General features: G+C 39.5%; 2 protein-coding genes across 2 annotated transcripts in view; one reads left to right on the forward strand and one right to left on the reverse strand.

Moving 5' to 3' along the window:
• Positions 1-20,381, forward strand: part of itsn1 (intersectin 1 (SH3 domain protein)) — a 230,712-nt gene that overhangs the window by 89,318 nt on the left and 121,013 nt on the right.
• LOC127569109 (intersectin-1-like) overlaps positions 1-20,381 on the reverse strand; it is a 36,682-nt gene that overhangs the window by 10,119 nt on the left and 6,182 nt on the right. Inside the window, exons 2-10 of the mRNA XM_052013459.1 lie at positions 20,136-20,228; positions 13,464-13,527; positions 10,442-10,599; positions 10,096-10,275; positions 6,371-6,476; positions 4,158-4,267; positions 3,429-3,492; positions 2,574-2,711; positions 1,670-1,773 (exon numbers count right to left, since the gene is read on the reverse strand). Coding sequence (XP_051869419.1) covers positions 1,670-1,773; positions 2,574-2,711; positions 3,429-3,492; positions 4,158-4,267; positions 6,371-6,476; positions 10,096-10,275; positions 10,442-10,599; positions 13,464-13,527; positions 20,136-20,228 — 1,017 coding nt within the window. The remainder of the gene's footprint in view (positions 1-1,669; positions 1,774-2,573; positions 2,712-3,428; positions 3,493-4,157; positions 4,268-6,370; positions 6,477-10,095; positions 10,276-10,441; positions 10,600-13,463; positions 13,528-20,135; positions 20,229-20,381) is intronic.

A 20,381-nucleotide genomic window follows, 5' to 3' on the forward strand; every position in this document is an offset into this window, starting at 1 on the left:
AAGGAGAGTCCACTACCTCATAGTGCTCTCAAAGCTAATTATATCCACATAGGCTTATCTTCTGGTGGACATTTGTGTTCTATACCTAACAAACTCAATTTTATTTTTAAACAAAGTTGACTCTTATCAATCCAGTGTTTTCATGTTCTAGGAATCTATACTCCGATGCCTTGCCAGGGCATTCCATGCGATGTTTAATTTTTCACATGGATCAAATCATTCATTTCACTGGGTGAATTTCCACCATCTTTGAACAAAGCTCCCACTTCGTTCTTTTCTAAATAAACATACGTCCCATCTTACTATCAAATTTCTGAACCACTATTCCTAGTCCAATAGGCAAAATCACAAATTATATTAAGTAAGGTGCATCAGAACAGCACCATGAAGAAGATCGCTACCCGAATGCATTGTTGGAGTGGGTGATGGAAGCAGCATTATTCTCAGCATTAAATAAGTGTCTGGACGAGCACTTGAATTGCCTGGCATAGAAGACTATGAGCCAAGTGTGGAAGATCGGATTAATACAGATGGGTGCCCACTGGTCAGCATAGGCGAGGTGGGCTGAATGGCCCGTCTCCGTGTTATATGATCGTGACTACCCCACCCCACACATCCTTTTTCAAAAGGATAAAATAACATGGATTGCTAATGTGCAAAAGCAGAGTCTTTCTCCATCTTCAAATTCTTCTACCCACCCCCCTCCCCACTTTCAAAGCTGAAATCAATTTCTCCCCCAAGAACTTGGCAGAGCTCAAACCAGTGGAAATGAGTGGAACAAATTTTAGAACAAAAAAAAAGAAAAACTCAACTCAGTCAGAGTCATGCAGCATAAAAAACAGGCCCTTCAGCCCACCTTTATCTATACCAACCATCACGCCTATCTATACCAACCCTACTTGCCTACATTAATTCCATGATCCTCTATGCCTTGCTCATTGAAGTACCAGTCCAGATGACTCTTAAATGTTGTTACAGTTCCTGCTTACCTCCTCTGGCAGCTCATTCCTGACACCAACTACTGTGTGAAAAACTTACCTCTTGGATCTCTCCTTTCGGCCACCCCCCCCCCCCCCCCCCCCCCCCCCCCCCCCCCCCCCCCCCCCCCCACCTTAAACCTATGCCCTCTAGTTTAGACACCCTCACTGTGGGACTGACCATCTACCCTAACTATGCCTCTCATAATATTATACACCTCTGCCATGTCACCTGTCGGTTTCCTTTGTTCCAGAGAAAACAGACCTGGTCTATCCAATCTCTCTTGATAACTCAAGCTCTCCAAGCCAACTCACTTATTCAAATTGGTGAGGTGGAAATCTTCAAGTACCAAACTAGAAAGAAATTCCTCTCAACGCATTCAAGAAAACAATTGTAGAATTGTACGGCACAAAAACAGGCCCTCTCAGCCCACCTTATCTATGCCAACTCTAAGGCCAATCTACACTAACCTCTTCTGCCTGTATTAGGCCCACATTCCCTCTATGCCTTTCCTGTCCAAGTATCAGTCTAAATGCCTTTGAGACGTTGTAATTCTATCGGTCTCTCCCACCTCGGCCAGCTTGTTCAGGTAACCACTATACTCTTGCCATTGCTACCACATCCTTTCTATAATGTAGTGACCACACCTGTACACATGGCTTGTTTTTTCAGCCTAATTAAGTGCACTTACCAGGCAACTTCTTTTCAGATTCCTCCTCTTGTGGTTCTTCAGGTACCCTTTGATCAATACACAATGAGCTTCCAGTAGATTTTCCACTACCAGATCTGGCTCTTCTGCAATATTCAAATAGAACTGTTGGACTGTAACATCTAAGTGATTTCAAAGTAATAAGTTAAATTCAATTTATTTTATGCAACTGGCAAAAAAAACAAATAAATTACTTGTATTAATTTAATTACAACAACATTCACATTTCTTTACTATAGAAAAACTAGTTCAGACACAGCCTTGGAGGTTTGATTGGATTGTTAAATGGAGTGTACTAGATCAGAGTTCAAGGATGCACTTGTATGACCTTTGTGTGGCACTGGATAATTGCAGTAAGTATGTTCTTTTCCATTAAATTAGTTAAGGAATGAAGACTTTTTTTGCCCTTGCATCTATTCTCTGCAGTGGATGTGCATAGCCTTCAATTCAGATTCCAACAAAAACTCAAATAGAAGAAAAATAGGCTGCAGGTTTTCATTCATTTTTGAGTTCTAGGTGATTCCCTTTGAGAAAGTGAAGAGTTGCCTCCATGAATCACTGTGGTACTCTATCTGAAAGGAGCAATAAAGGTTCAACAGAGTGGCTTGCCAAGCCACCTTGCACGGGGCAAGTCTGGAGTCACACTTGGTAGACCCAATGATGGCTTGGTTCTCATGACAGGCACTACTGTTAGCACACATTCAAAGTTTATTATGTTTTTCTTTCCTTGTTAAATTTGAATCACAAATGAATCACATGAACTGTCTTACAAAAGTATTTTGTCAACTGGGAGTCACTTTTAATATTCCAAATGAAATCCACTAATTATATTGAAGAACTACATGACTAGAAGTTGTATTAATTTAGCAATTTATAGGCGACTCACCTGAACGTAGGTGGGATCAATTCTCGAGTCAGGACAGGAGGCAACGGTTGCCCAGACATGGCCATATCAATTAAGTGCATAGCAAGAATGAATTCTTCTGCTGTAAGTTTTCCATCTTGATCTATATCAGAAAGGTTCCTACAGAAGAAGAATTATTGTAGGAAAAAATGGGTTGCCATAATAAAAGTTCAAAAACAAAATACAACTTTAACCATGATTTTGCTGATACTGTGTTTTTTTGTTGATTAGTAAGTGTTTTTCACCCACTCAAACCCTTAAATCATTTAACATGATTTTTAACTACTCTAGGGATAGAATGTTGAAATTCTTCTCTCATACTTTATCATTTCCTTCTCACCAAAGTAATGCTAAAAATGTAAGCACAATGCACAAGCACCAAAAGGTCACAGTTCTATATTCTGCCATTCTGAACTACTGTGCATTCAGCTGAACAGTCTTTAATGCAAAATAGCTGCTGTACAACATTTTGTTCCAGATATGAAGTGGTAAGACACATTGATTAAACCCTTATGCTAAGTTTCTAAAGAAACGGCTAACCAGGGCGAATATGGCTAACATGAGGAGGCATACTTTGAAGGTGATCGGAGGAAGGTGGTGGGTGCATGGAATGCACTGCTGGCAGAGGTTGTGGGGCAGATACATTAGGGACATTTAGGAGACTCTTAGATAGCCACATGAATGATAGAGAAATGGAAAGCTATGTGGGAGGCAAGGGTTAAATAGATAATAGAGCAGGATAAAATGTCAGCACAACATCATGGGCCAAAGAGCATGTACTGTGCTGTAACATTCTATATCCTAAGTAATTTGTTAGTGAATAAGAACAATACTTACCATATAGATGCTAACTGAGCCTGTGGTAAACTGGATTGCATCAAAATGGTTCTTGCTTGTGGACCTGCAAAATGAATAAAAGCAAATTAATTGTCATTTTACTCCATTACTGTAGTATCCATCCTTTTTTGTTCAGTCCTACGTCTTTAAATCCTGGTTGGGCTATGACACAAGTAGCCCGTTCCCATGTACAAATTTCGAAAAGTTGATTGAAATACTAGAGGAAATAGTGTTGTAACTGCCATTGTTAACCATGATCCAAAAGTAAATATATGATAAAGGGAAGATAAAGAAAAAGAACAAGAATTGCAGAACAAGGTTTAAGGAAAAAAATGGCAAAGGGAAGAAAAATGAAAATAAATAAATATCCCCAATACAATTTGTTACACAAATTCAAGTAGGCAAAATCCACTTAACTTTTAGAACAAACTTGCTTTTAAATTATGAAGTTTAGTAATATCGGTTTCAAATCAAATAAAGTGTAATGAATTTAAGCACCCAGACAAAACTGCAGGTGTGAAAAGGAGCTGGAATAAGATAAGCAAGTCATGATAAATTTTGCTGCAATTTTTCTATTCCTAGTAAAAATACTTTGTCAAGTGTAAACATAGCACACAAAAGAAAATGAATTTTTAGTGATTCTGTGCAACATGCAATCAAATCCATGCACAACCTAATGAATTAACAAAATTGAAAGAATCAATTATGACCTATTCACCAATACCTTACCTGTTAAGTGCCCACTCATTGTTTTATCATGGCTGTTGAAGAGCTGCCTGTATTTCAATCTGGATGATTGTGGAACAGCCCATTCTACAGCAGCAGCTGTGGACGGCAAACTAGAATAGACCAAAATTAACAAAATAATTTAGCAAATTCTACTTTCCCTGAAAGCACCTTTGAGGTGAGCCTTATACTAAAACTGAACACCCAGGAAATTGTATTCAACATATCAATTTTATCACTTTGAGACTTATTGAAGGCAATTAACTGCATGTATTCAAGAATAACTTTGAAAGTAAAACTTGCCACAGGTCACAATTCATAGCACTTTAGCAAGTGATCATTGTGTTATCTGAAGATTTCAAATAATGCAATTATTTTAAAATTGGTCCTGATGGTTTAATCTTACCCTAACAAAAAAGGAGTCTCCATTAGTCAGCAGCACAAAATTTAATAAAATGTCCTTCCTAAGAGTTTTCATTTTACTTGAAGACAAATGTTTTTGTATACTGGAAGTACTTGCTCCACAGAAGGTTGTGATCCCAGCCACGCTGTTATTATTGTACAAGAATTGAAAGGTGGGTAATGGGATAATAGACAAAGAATAAGACAGTTATCCTTGCAACCTATTTTATACCAGATGTGCGGAAACAGCCCATTAGCTAAAACAAAATACCTAGAAGAAAACAACAACTAAAGAAGATATCTAAATCAATGAATGAATGCTTTCTCATGCACAAGAAATTTATCGCTAGTTAATCTTAACCCATCATTTTTATATGAAGTGAATTCAACAGACAACATTAAGTTCAAAATTTATGCAAGAAATTAAGAACCAACTGAATATTTCATAAAGAAACAAATTTCATCTAGATCATGGGTACTCAAGTTTTTCAGTTCCCAAAGCATTCCCTCCACTTCCCAATACAACAAATTTCCAAACTAGCCTTCAAATTTTGTCTATTTGAAATTTAAATTTTCTGAGGAAATTTTTTTATTCCTCAAGGCTTGGAGTTGATATGGAATATAGTTCATTAAGCAAATGGGTGCCTTCCAATGCCATACCAGTTTTGATGTAGGTCAACAAACTACACAATTTGCAGGGAAAGATGAAAATGCAAGTTTAAAAGAAAAAAAAGTCACGAGTTGAAGTTTATGGCACACACACACACACACACACACACACACCCCACAGGAGTATAAACAGACTATTTTCCACTCCCTAAGTCAATATGCCCATAAGATAAAATATCTTTATTAGTCACACATACATTGAAACACACAGTGAAATGCATCTTTTGTGTAGAGTGTTCTGGGTGCAGCCTGCAAGTGTCGCCATGCTTCTGGTGCCAACGTAGCATGCCCACAACTTCCTAACCCGTACATCTTTGGAATGTGGGAGGAAACCCATGTACACATGGGGAGAACATACAAAGTCCTTACTGACAGCGGCGGGAATCGAACCCTGGTCACTGGCACTGTAATAGCGTTATGCTAACCACTACACTACCGTGCCTGTCCCTTTCCAATTCGGAACATCCCTGCCATCAACAACGGCGACTTGTCCCAAATTTTCTGTATTCTCTTTGTGGGCACAAAATGCCACAACCCATGACAATCTGGAAGGGTTGGTAGTTGAGCTCTAAGCTGGAATCTTCTTTGTTCTAAATGTAAATCTTTTAAGTCCATGAATGATTCAGTTAAGTAAAGAAGAATACTTGGCAATTTTGATTATTACAAATTAAGGTGGCCTCCAATTCAATTTGAAATTTATATTGCAAGTTTAAATCGTATTGCAAATTTGTACATTTCAAATTGCCAATAATGCAATTGCTTCGGATCAATTGTGTTAAGTCAATAAAAAATAAAAAAATCTATTATTATTGCTTGTTCATCTTCCCTTTTCCATGACATAACTTACATAAGCAATCTCACAGTTAAGAAAATAATAACTTGATCTATGATTCAACCAGCAACATCCAGCTGTAAAGCAAGAAAATGTTCAGTGAATAAATCATTATTGAAGTTTTCAGAGTTAAGTAAGAGAGGATAAAAAACTGAAGGGGCCAAGATATTATCAAGTTGCTCTCAACTCAAGCTCAGTCTAGGGAATGACAGAAGTATACTGCCTTTTCTTTAAGTAAAGATTTTTTTTCCCTCAATTATGTGGCCCCCAGACCTAAAGTTATAGGAAATTTAAATTTCATTGAATAACTCACTTTATATTTCCCATATCGAATGACTGTGCCTTTTGTAGTTTTGTTCCATTTGCTTGACTGGCTGATACTGAGCGACTGAAGGAAGAACTCTTTGGCAATGTGGCTCCTATGTGGGATTTAAAAAAAATAACATTGTCATTTCTTGTTTTCTCATACCTCAAGTGTTTTTAACCACCTACTTGGTTATTTATGCCCCCCAACTCCTATTTTTACATCTGAACTTCCTCATTCACTACTGTACATCTTATTGTTTCCTTCTCCCTTTGTCTCCCCTTCTGTAGCATTAGTGTAAACAGATTAACGTCAGAAGCAGGTTGCCAAGTTTCCTGCATCTTACTAGCCCCCTCTATGCTCTCAAGAATCTCAGATCTTCTTTAAATTGGCCTATCCAATCCTAACCTTCATCACTGCTCACTCTCTTCTTTGACAATATTCTGCTCTACTTCACTAAGTGCTTTGAGACATCACCCAGAGTGCGTTAAACACTACTCGCATGTGAAGCTCAACTCTTAGTGCGCCAGGTTCATTATTAAATGAAGTAACAACCAAATAAATAGTTAATTTATTCCAACTTTCCAGCATAGAGATACCCATATCAAAAGAAAATCAAATAAGTTGATGGAGACCTACTGATTACAAACAGAAATGCATAATGATTGGTTTAAGATCAATAAGCACAAGTACTATCATAAAAGTTATTCTAATAGTTGGGGTTTGGGGTGTAGGGATGGCTGGGGTAATGGAACATCTAGGTGAACTTTCTACAGATTCTGATATACACATTAAAAACCTGGACTCAAAACTCAAAAGGAAAACATCAAAGTTAGAGAAATGCGAACTACAAAGAAAACAATGCAAGGAAAAGAAAAGCACACAACACAAGCTTCATAAAATAGATCTAATGCACTACAAATATAGAAAAGATACTGGTACAATGTTCTAGAGGAGAGGATATGAACCTGTGGGTGGTAATGCAAGAGACAAGATGGGGAAGGAATAGTTAGGGAAGATGAAAGCACTCCATGAAAGGTTTTGAAATAATTGAAGTTGAAAATTTAAAATACTTTAAATTCAAAAATATGTAATCACCGCATATTAGGAATCAATAAAACAAAATGTCAGGTCTGTAACATCAACAGTACAAATTGATGAAATTCACACAAAGGCATGGTTGGTACCACACAAGTGTTTGAGTTCTGGTCATTGAGACATGGGACACAAAAATTGTCTAAATTCTTAGAGAGCTACAAACAGCAGCCACGAAATTAATTCCCAGGAGAACAGCAAAATTAGGTTTGTGATAGAACAGAGAAAAACTAGAAAAAAGTGCCCTTCATCAAAGCAGGATGAAGGAAAACAAGTCAGAAGTACAGTTGAGGGGACCCTAGATCAAATTAGTAAATGGCAAAATTGTAAGCATCAGGAATTTAGATGCTCAAGAGTGATCCCAAATGAATGGTTCAGGAGTTTAACTGAACAAAAATGCTGGACGATTTAATAATTAAATGTCATCATAGGAAGTAGAATTTGTAAAACTATAGAGTCATAGAAGCATACAGCAGAGAAACAGGCCCTTTGGCCCACTGCATCCATGCTAGCCTTCAAGTATCTATCCACACTAATCATATTTTCTAGCACTCGGCCTTTAGCCTTCTTCTATACAGTGGCATTTCAAGTGTTTATCTGAAAACTTTGTATTTGAGATTTGTTTCCTGAAGAGGGAAATATTTAGATAATGTAATATTTTGAAAAAAATCATAAGCCAAGCAAGAGCATAGACCTTCGACAATTTTGTGCTCCCTAACCCAATGGGGCCATTTCTGGGTCTGAATACCCCTATGACCGACAGTGGTGACATACAACTACTTGCTACAAGGTCTCTTCAGCTGGAGAAACTAAGATAGCCAAAATGATCTTATTTCATATATTTGCTTAAGCACTACCAATGGGATTAAAGCTCATTATTAATTCAACTGCATAATATGCATTATTAACAATCAACATTTAATTCACTGAATCAAAGGGAACAGGAAGTCACCATTCAACCAAATCATATCTATACTCACCCTTTGAAAATGATATCTAATTATTTGCCTTCCCCTACTCTTTCCTCAGTCTTGCATCTATTTCTTTTTCAAATGTGCAACTAATTGCCTTCATAAAGTCACAATTCAATCTCCTTTCACTACCTCCCGAGCTAGTGCATTCCACATCACAACAAGCTGCATCATTTGAATCCAAGAGCTCTGGTTGCCAACCACTGGGAAGCATTTCTCCACATGGTCATCTTAACTGATCTGTCAAAGTCCCCCAGATTTGCTAAATCTCACCTTAAGTTTTGTTGCTCTAGGGTGAAATCTAGCTTCCCTAAACCTGCCACATAACTTGATTATCCTAATAAATCTACTCTAAATCCACTTCAAAGCAATGATACCTTCTTAAAGTTTAGCAGATAACATTCTGGCAGAGGTGTAACTGGTGATTCAAACCCAAAGAGACAGGACTTGTTTAAAAAGAAAATTAGTCATGTAAACTTGCCCTGCTACCAGACAGTTGACTGCATGAAACCAGAGGTCTCTCTACACCTCTATAAAGTTTTGCAGCTTAATTTTGTTATCTTTCCCCAATTGCAGTATCTTTGCATCTATGCAAATTTATTTCATTCTGGTCATCCAATTATTCCTTAAAAGGGTGCAAGTACAATTGGAAAAGTTAAGGGTGATGCAAGTTTTCAATTTGAACAACACAGAGACAGGGGTAAAATAATTGATACTTTCAGTATTATTAACTGATTAGTTCAAGTTCATCCTTGCTCAACCATATCTCCCTTTAAATGCAACTGTGCAATTCTTTTCATGTTGAAAAGAATTGCACAGTTGCATTTAAAAGGGAGATAATGAGGGGGATAATAATAAATCTAGATAAGAAAAGGTAGGAGGTGGCTGGAGTGATGCATAAATGCACCCAGGGACTGGTTAACCAAATGGCGAAATAAGTTCACTCATCTAGAGATCCAAAAATGGAGATATGTTCATGTTAAAAAGTTAAGGGGAGTCAGGCCAGACAGGTCTTTCCTACTCAAAGGGTAATAGAGCTGTGCAGTACCTTGTCAAGTCCAATGAAATGGACAGTTTAAATGGTTTCAAGAGACAAATAGATACATTTCTGGAGAAGACCATAAGATATACGAGCAGAATTAGACCATTCTGCTCTGCCATTCAATCGTGACTGATTTTTTTTTTCAAACCCCATTTTCCCACCCTCTCCCCTTGACCCTTAACCCCCTTACCAATCAAGAACCTAGCAATCTCTGCCTAAAGTACACCCAATTACGTGGCCTCCACAGCCCTTTGTGGCAACAAATTCCACACATTCACCACCCTCTGGTTGAAGAAATTCCTCCTCAGTTTTAAAGGACATTTCTTTATTCTGAGGCCCCGCCCTCAGACCCTAGACTCTCCCACTAATGGAAACATCTTCTCCATGTCCACTCTGTCCAGACCTTTCAGTATCAGGTAGGTTACAATGAGATCCCCCCTCAAGGGGATTGAGGGACTAAATGAGAAGGAAATGGGAGCTGAAATGAGGGGGTCAGGATTGTTTGATCTAAATAAGTTTTTGCATTTGAAAGTTACCTAATCCTCCAATTTATAAAAGTCACAGTCAAAAGCAATTCATTCTCGCACACTTTAATTACCTATTTTCACTCACAGAATAATACTCACCCGGATGAGCAAAGGCAGCCAGAGGCTGCACCATAGAAGGTGCCCCATTGGCTAGTGCAGGAACTCCAACTGCAGGAACAGAAGATACCAGTGGGGGGGACATCCCTACCACTGGCATTGGTGCCATTGACAAAGGTGCTACTGTGCCCATGGAGGACAAGGCTGAAACATTGGCTATACCTTGATAGAAGAGAGAAAAATATTAAACCACTGCCACTCTAACACTGTACAATAGCTGGCAAAATGAAACAGCTGAGCTTTCAAAGTGGAAGCCAGATACTTGCTTAAGTCAATAGTAAGCAAGATAAATAAAACTAAGTGCTTTGTAGGAGAATGTGAATCTAACCAAATCCTGGTGTTGGAACAGCCACTGGTACTTGTTTCATGATAGGAGGCAGTGATGTGGGAAGCTGATGACCTTGTAATTTTAGCTTGATCAGTTTCATGGCTATAGAAAACTCCACCTGATCCATCTTTCCATCATTATTCATGTCAGCCAGAGCCCTTCAGAAGCAAACAAATAACAATAATTAAAAACTGATGTTTAACAGCCAGTCTAGTAACTTGATTGACCATTCATAGAGCACTTAACATTTCTAGTGCTACCACAGGTTATCCCAATAGGCTCTCAAAGCTTTCTCAGGAACTACCACATAAATCACTTCATTGGAGTTAGTCATCTTGTTCACCAACCACAAAAAGACTGCAGTCTTGCACAACCTGCTTGACCCAATGCCTTGAGATGCCTGTGGTAAGTAATACAGATTAAGCAAATAGACTACAGATCACTGCTGCCCAGCAGACCACTAGTTTTCTGCCAAGGCCAAGGCCGAGATCTCAATCTTCAAATACCCTTTTCCTTAGCTGACCAAGGCCTGAAAGTGGTGGTAAATTTCATCACTGATGTCTGCCTTCATGAGAGGTGCCTTCAAAGATAGGGAAGAGGTCCACGTTTTATAGGATCTTGTTATGAAGCCTTATTGTTGGAGTAGTAAGGGCAGTGGTGCAATAAGGGCAGATTGATAAAGGACCTTCTGTCTTATGGATGTTGAGTATAATGCCCATCTTCTGGTGTGCATTGGTGTACGCTTCAACAGTGTTTTAGAGCTTGGCCTCCAAATATGTGCAAATGCAAGCAATTATCAGTGTACTATAGCATCACTATTGAGGCTTGGATGACCTTGACCCTGTAAGTGGATCAGTTTCCCATTAGTTCTGAAGATTATTTCCATGAAAAAAATGGCAAGTATTTTTTTGGAGGTATTGTGCAACATAGTGCTGAGGAAAATTAAGAAAAATTATTGGGCAATGATGCAGTTTTGTTTGACACTAGTCTTAACTGAAGTGGATTCTATTGTAGATCTGTTGGTTAGTACAATGGCTTGCATGCAAAAGACAAAAACAGGAGCAAAAGTGGGTCATTCCACCATTCAATAAGATCCTGAGAGGCTTGGCAAATTTGTTAAATATTATTTACCTTTCCTAAAGCCACAATGACTTGGTTTGATTACATTAAATGACTAACTATTTCTTCTTTAATTACAGTTCATATAACCCTCAATTCCCTGATCTTTCAAAAATCTAATTACCTCTTTAAATATTACCTGTGTTATAGCCTCCAAAACCCTTGGGGATAAAGAATTCCAGAGAATCACCAGCCTCCAAAAAATTCCTGCACACTTCAGTTTTAAATCACCCCACCCTCCCACTCCCCACACCCCGTAATCACGTCCTCTTATTCAAGATTCTCCATAAGTGGAACATCTCAACATCTACACTGGCATGCCCACTTTAGACTTTAAATGTTTCCCTGAGACCACCCCTCATTCTTCTGAATGCCAAAGAATACAGGTCTAACTTTTACAGCAATTTGGAAATAGCCTTGTGAATCTCTTCTCGACTACCTCCAGTGCTAATATATCCTTCCAAAGGGACCAAAACTGTACACAGCACTCCAGATGCAACCTCATCAACACTGTGTAATTGTAACAATACATCTCTATTTTTAAACTCCAACCCTGAGCAATAAAGGCTAATATGCCATTTGCCTTTTTAATTACTTGCTGCACTTGCAAGCCTACTGTGCTTCACGCACAAAAACACCTAGATCCCTCTGTGCTCCACTCAAATTTACTGTCTCTCCCCACTTAAATAATAGTCCTCCTTTTGATTCCTATTGAAGTACATGACTTCACACTTTCCTACATTAAACTCCATTTTCCAAGTGTTCACCCACTCACTAAACCTAGCTATATCCTATTGCAGAGTCCAAATATCTTCATCACAACATGCCCTCCCACCGTCTTTCATATCATCAACAAATTTGGATGCATTATGCTCTACCCTCTCGTCCAAGTCAATTATTTACAATCTACATTAGCAAGGCCCAAGGATTGATTCTTGGAGGATTCCATTAGTTACACATTTCCAGGACGAACATAGCACAGGATCATAAAGGCAAAACTCAAGACTGGGCGCAAAGTTGAGTTCAGTGATTGAGCAGATTGATAGATTTAGCCTTCCGAAACCCAAGTCTGGGACTTGTGTGTTTGCCAGAGCATGCAGAAATCCGGCACCTACTGCTGTTTGGTAACTGAACTCTGGCATTAATGAGTGCCGTTTGTGTAGTCTAACTAGGGTGGCCTCTTCAGAAATGAGAGCACTATTTAGATGTGGAAACTGAAAAAGAAAAGAGCAGAGAAAGATGAAGCCGCAGCTGGACTAGGCAATAAATAAAATAAAGTATAAAGATTGGAAAATGTAGGTAAACTATACATAAAGATACAATAATAATGTGACGCCAGCTTGTCAACTGAAAAGCAACTGGCATACTTAAATGCAGATGGTTGTAGACTCAGCCAGCTCCGTCACAGGCACAACACTCCCCATCATCAAGGACACCTTCAAGAGGTGGTGTCTCAAGAGGGCAACATCCATCACTAAGGACCCTCACCATCCAGGGCATGCCCTCTTCTCATTACTACCATCAGGGAGGAGGTACAGGAGCCTGAAGACCCACATTCAATAATTCAGAAACAGCTTCTTCCCCTCCACCATCAGATTTCTGAATGGTCCATGAACAGTAGCTCATTATTCCTTTTTCTTTGCACTATTTATTTTTGTAACTTACAGAAATTTTATGTCTTTGCACTGTACTGCTGCCACAAAACAACAAAATTCATGTCATCTAAATCAGTGATAATAAATCTCATTCTGAAGTACCGGTGCATCTTATCAATCTTTCAACCCTTTTCTGCTTTGTCAAAGCACCTCTTCCAAAACATACTGCTCTTTCATTGTCAAATCAAAACCACTCTTTTGCTTAAATACATATTTTGAGCAAACAAATGTTATATACTTGGACTTACCATATCTGTGCAAGAACAGGTGGAGGCAATCCCGACTGAAGAAAGAAATTTCGGGCCTGATCACCTAAACGCAAGAGTAAAATGACTCAAAAAAAAATGTACAACATATCAGACATTTTCACGTACACAAAAAATATAAATCAATCATAAATACAAACTCATGACAACAGTTAGAACTTAATTGATGTAGTGTTGGTAAGAATTTGTACCATTCATGACTTTACTGAAAGTGCCATCACAAGAGGCTTACCTTGATTACAAGCTTACAAAATCACAATATAAAAAAGCACTTCGTGTTCAGGCCAGGATGAAGTAAGGTGGGTAAAGACAAGGATGGGTCATTAACATTGACTTGTTGAACCTATAGGTCCATTTCTGTACTGCAATACATCGACAAATAAAAAATGCAAAAGTTTTGCAAGCCTGCACAACAAAAGACGCCAAACTATTTCAAAATGCTTGTTTTCAGAATTAGGCATCTCACACAGCAAATTATTTTCCTGTTGAAATACAAGGCCAGTTAATTGACTGAAACATGACTGGGAAAAGAATTAAGTTGGATTTTTTCTTTAATCGTACATCTGTGGTTTCTGGTCTGGAATTTCTCATTCCCCCCCATCATCCTTTCATTGACTTTTCTGCTCGAACAAACTCTCATCATCCGTTTCTCTTGCGCTGCCCCTCCACCCCAAATTCCCACTTGACTATGTGCTTTTTCCTTTTTGCATCTCCTTTATGTGCATCTCAATCACAATGTTTTGCAGTACTTTGGGTTTCACTTATTTCTCATTCCATACTCTTGTTAATCTATGTGAAGACACATGATTTTCACCATGATAATTAAAGAAATTACATCTTTAAAAATTAAAATTGTGAATTTTCTCTGAAGAAATTGAATTATTTCTGAAATAGTTTTATCTCTTTATAAACACATCAGTCAAATGAGGTGCAGGAAATAGATACTATCACTATTAAAAAAAGTCACTTCCATTCCAACCAATAATTGTTATAAAACTGAAAAGTTCAAAAGGTGAGCTCAAAACACTTGGAACAACAGAGAGTCTCAGTTGCCATCAACTTTGTTCAAAAGGAGACATTGAAAATGACTTTAAAAGCAAACATTCATTCATCTATCCACCTCCCTGTTACAAAACACCCATGTTCAAAAGCATTCAGTATATATTCAGAAAGGTCTGCTAGCAGAAAAACTTCATTTGTAAATGATGAAACATCAAAACCTGAAGGCATTAGAGTATTAAACAATGACTGCCCTCAATCGACACAGGAGAGGAAGGCCAAGGTTACCAACAAGAAACAGCCTGTGAGAAAAGGAATACGCCATTTGGTCCCTCGCACCTACTCCACCATTTGATCAGATCGAGGTTAATCTTTTATCTCAGCAGCACTTTTCCCACAGAGCCAAAGCATCAGAGACAGGAAAACAGGCCCTTCGGCCCAAATCATCATGCTGACCAGGTTGCCTAACCCATTGGTCTGTGTTTGGCTCATAAACCTCTAAACCCTTCCTATCCATGTACCTGTCCACATGTGTTTTAAATGTTGTAACTGTACTAACCTCATAATCACTCAATTTCCTTAATATTCAAGTATAGTGTCATAGGGTACTACAGCACAAAAACAGGCCCTTTGGCCCATCTAGTCCATGCCGACCTGATCTTCTGGCTGGTCCCATCTACCTGCACCCAGACCATATCCCACAAAATCCCTCTCATCCATGTATCTATCCAAACTTCTCTTAAATGTTACAATTGAACCCGCATCTACAACTTCCAAGTAGGGAATTCTAAAGATTCACTACTCTCAGGGCAAAAGAATTTCTTCTCATTTCTGTCCTGAATGGCTGAACCTTTATTTTAAGACTGTGTGACCCTGGTTAGTGGCACCTGAGCCTGCCAAAAAAAAATCTGTTTAAGGGCAAGGGGACACATATTTGAAATCTATTCCTTTTCTTGATCTCTCTGCCTCCATTTCAGGACATAGCTAGCCTGTAATATCTTTTACAAGTCCCACAGTTACTTGGACTACATAGGAGGCAGGGGGCGAGGATGCCATTCCTTTCTCTCCACTACCTCCCCAGTTTCTTCATTTCCACTGCATTTGTTCCAATGATGAGGCCTTCTGTTCTGGTGCTTCTGAAATGTCCTCCTTCCTTCTGAAACATAGCATCCCGTCTGCCACAATGGATGGCACTCTCAACCACGTTTCATTATTTCCTGCATTTCTGCTCTCACACCACCTCCCCAGGAAAAGATAGAGTTCCCCTATCTCTGGGGAAGAGATAAGGGAACCATCTACCCCATCAACCTCACCAGTCTTCATATTCAATGCATTATCGTTTGATGTTGACACATCATCCTGACGAAGGGGCTCAGCCTGAAACGTCCACTGTTCATTTCCCTCCATAGATGCTGCTTGACCTGCTGAGTTCCTCCAGCACTGTGTGCGCATTGCGGTATCCTTTGTAATTTCCACCAGCTCTGATGTGATCCCGAGTCACATCGTCTCCTCTCCTCCCTCCCCTTTCTGCCTTTCACAGGGACTGTTCAATTGGTAACCCATTGTCCACTCTTCCTCCCTCACCCACCACCCTACGGCATGTTCCCAGGCAACTGAAGGAGGCGCAACACCTGCCCTTCACCACTTCTCTTCCCACCACCCTGGACCCAAGCAATCATTCCAGGGAAAGCAGAAATTCACTTGCAATTTTTCCATTCTGCACCGCGTTCACAATGTGGCCTCCTCTACACAGAAAAAAACACAGAACGTATGATTGTTTTGTGGAGCACCAGTCTGCAGGCATGATCCTATGTTTCGTTTTGCATGCCATTTTAATTCTCAATCCCACCCCTCTTTCTGACTTGTCTGTCTGCAGCCTCCTCCACTGTCATAGTGAGGCCCAACACAAAGCAGAAGAACAGCATCTTGTCTTTGTGACCTTCTGGAATGAAAACAGAATTCTTCAGCTTCAGGTAAACTGCTCTCTCATCGTTGCATGGTAGTATAGCGGTTAGCGTAACGCTATTACAGTGCCAGCGATCCAGGTTCAATTCTGGCTGCTGTCTGTAAGGAGTTTGTATGTTCTCCCCATGTCTGTGTGGGTTTCCTCTGCTCCGGTTTCCTCCCACATTCCAAAGGCGTACGGGTTAGGAAGTTGTGGGCATGCTATGTTGGTGGCGGAAGCGTGGCAACACTTGCGGGCTGCCCCCCAGCACACTCTACGCAAAAGATTCATTTCACTGTGTGTTTCGCCGTACATGTGACTAATAAAGAAATGTTACCTTATCTCTCATGTCCCTTCGTCCATGTTTCTTAAAGTGCCTTGCTCACTGTCATTACTCATGCAACTTATCAAGTGATCTGTTGTAATCCATCTCCATGTTGACTTTTGGTTTCCCCCCAGCTCTCCTTAAAAATTGTAAACCCTCCACTTTCCTCCTCCCCCCCCCCCCCCCCCCCCCCCCCCCCCCCCCCCCCCCCCCCCCCCCCCCCCCCCCCCCCCCCCCCCCCCCCCCCCCCCCCCCCCCCCCCCCCCCCCCCCCCCCCCCCCCCCCCCCCCACCCCCCCGCCCCTCCCCCTCCCCCCCCCCCCCCCCCCCCCCCCCCCCCCCCCCCCCCCCCCCCCCCCCCCCCCCACCTCCGAGGACGGAGGGTCATGGCTTTCTCTTTCCACAGATTGACTGCTTGATCTGGGCCAAGTTCTTCGCGCATTTCTGTTGTTGTTCCTGCAGAAGGAATTGGATAAGCACCATACGACAATAATGTGTTATGTTATACGAACAAAGGCAGGGGGTTGTGGTAGAACAGGACAGTACAGTTGCATTAAGCGCCTCTTAACACCTAGCAGGAGCTAATAGGCCTCCCACGCCATAACAGTTTCCATATTTCTTGATTTAAGCGAGCCAGGGCTGAGCCACACGAAGCAGAAAATTGAGCCAAGAAGAAACTTGGAATATTACATTTCTAATTTTGTAATATTTTAACAATAGAAAATTTGAACCTAGAAAGAGTTGGGTGAGATTGTAATCAGTATCAAATAGTTTTGGCAGAGAAATTGCAGCAATTAATACGGTCAAATGCCATAATGGTGTTTCCTTATTTAAATTCCAGGCAGTCAGAAACAAGGAAATGGACCTTTGAATCTGACAAGGGAGGATAAAATCACTAAATGTCATTATAATTCTGACAAAGCAGCAAGTGGGGTCAAGACCAATGTGGGAGCAGGATACCATTGATACCTTGAAGTAGTTTCCCTTAAAGATTCCAGGCACGGCAATTAAACAAGAACATTAACTATAAACCCAAGCTGAAATTTCTATGTGAAAAAATTCAAATAAATGCAGAAAATGAGAGGAAATGAATCATCAATATGTCAAGCAATAGAAAAATTCTGGCAAGAACTGTTTCTGTAACAAATTTCATTTTAGATTTCCATAGGAAACTACATTGTTACTGTTCACATGCAACATTTGCACACGTGATTGTGATCCAATACAATGACAGTCAAAATGCCAAAAAAGATTTGCCATATATGTCAACTTCGTTGCTTTGTCAAAGAAAAGTTAAGGGATAACGTTGCCATAATTGAACACCATGGAACAACATTATCTGTGAAGAAGTTACAATTTGTAATTGTAATCTTGTTTGAGATTCAATATTTCTCGTACAGATTCTGGTATTACATCAATTACATCAAAAACAAATCTTAAATTGAAGAGCCTTGCAACACTTGAGCTTTAAGTGCAGTGCTTACAGCAAATAAAAGCAAACTTGAGGTTAAGTATGCATCAACTTGAGGTTAAGTATGCATCAACTTCCATGTGACATTTTAGTAGTCATCAACACAGAACAGTTTTCAGCAAGCTGGAAAGAAAGCAAGAGTCTGATGAAAGGAAGCCATTGACAAACTTGTGTGAAATTACAATGGTTGTTATTTTAGTGAAAAGTCAGTCTTTGATTCTAGTTGTTTTGCCCATTTTGAAAAGGAGCCAAATCCAGTGTGGGGAGGTAATTAATTAAAACTTGATCAAAATACAGCAGAACTGGAAATCTATTAATTTTGTTCAAAACATAAGGTAAAGTTGCTATTTAACTTCAAATTCCTTTCTTTTTAAAGTTCATCTGTCCTCTACACTATTTCTCATGTTAACTCGACATGATAGATAAACACTAGGACTCATTTCTTACTTGTGCTGCTGAAAGCCAACTATACCCTCTGCAAAGTCAACCCCATTTCTCTTGCTATGGTACAAGACATCAACTGATACAAACCAAGAATTCTTCAAAACTATGTATTTTTCAGGAAATTGTGCTTCATGGATCTCAAACATACATACGTTCTGCTAAGGAGGTCTTCTTCACTGACTTGTTATAACACAGAAGCACCTGGTAATCCTGCCCATACCATTTCCCACTCTTTCCTCACAACCTGGTATATTATGTAAATTAATAACATTGTAAATTATATGTAAATTATTCCCTTTACTATGCCTGCACTGTGTGCCACCTACAAAATAAAATGCCATTGCTCACCAATGCTATTCTGAGAGCACCTTCTAAACCCACAACCTCTACTGGAGACAGACTGTGGACGCTGGAATCTGGAACAAACTTACAACCTCTACTGCCTCTCTCAGGAGAGAAGACACATGGAAACACCACCCACTGCAGAGTCTGCTCCAAGATACACAATTTCCTGAAGTGGGAACATATTCTTTCATCATCACAAAATCAAAGTCCTGAACATTCCCTTCACCGATAGGAATGCAGCACATCTAGGAGGCTTACCACTACTTTCGAGAGCCATTAGGAATGGACATTGTTTTTTCAACAACACACACATCCCAAAAAATGAATAAATATAAGTACCTACTAAGTTGAAAGCAATTACAAAAAAAGCTACAACTTTTTCCTCACATCACTCTTGTACCTTTTACCCAAAATTTAAAATGTCTTCCCCCAGATCCTTGAGTCAAATTGGGAAGAATCCCCCACCATCTCCCTCATGCAATCCAGACTTCATCTTTGATGTTAATCTTGCTTGAAAAGCTACATGTGACTTGAGCCAACCTTCTCAAACTGCACTGTCACTTAAATTCACAAGTTAGTAAAGATACAAAATAATGTCAGCAAAGCTATCAAACAAAAAAATGGGTGTTGCTAACATTACTTGTCACCTAAATAAAATCCCGTGTGTTTATCACACCAAAACTATTTTCATATTACTGCTACAAGCCTCCAACTTCAAAATTCTCACACCATTTATAAATCCATGCAGGAGATATTTCCACATAACAAAAGCAACCTTTTCCTTCCCTGCACTCTAAATGACACCACCTACTATTTTGACCCTTGTTTACTGCAATCCTCTGTATCCTGGTGAAAAAATCTTTAATTCATCACATCAGACATATTCTTTTCTCAATGCTTTAAACCACATTTCAGCTTTCAATAACTCCTCAAAGATGCCTTCAATCATCCCTCACCAAGCACTTGTCTAATGCCAAACTTCACTTTGCAAATATTATTCAGCTGTTTCCCATTTTAAGAACACAGTATAAGTAGCATTAGCAGAACTTAAATTGTTGAGGAAGAAATAATAAAAAAAAACTTCATAATTCATCTAGCAACACAAACAAGTTTATTTTGTTCTCACCAGTAATCACTCCACCAACTGGGTTAATGCTAAGAAACTGCTGGTCATGCTTAGCTCTTTCTTCCACTGTAATGGCACAGATATCCAGGCCTCCTGTTTCAAAAGAACACAAGCAGTTCAGACAATTTTCCCTGTCGGACTATCACGAGAGTCATTTCAGGAAAATCTCTTTCCTTTCAATAAGCTGATGGAATGAAGGCATTTCAGATCGCATTTCTCATGTCACGATCGTTTCACCCAAGTAGT

This window comes from Pristis pectinata, chromosome 4 (assembly GCF_009764475.1).
Source record: "Pristis pectinata isolate sPriPec2 chromosome 4, sPriPec2.1.pri, whole genome shotgun sequence".
Lineage (NCBI taxonomy): Eukaryota > Metazoa > Chordata > Chondrichthyes > Rhinopristiformes > Pristidae > Pristis > Pristis pectinata.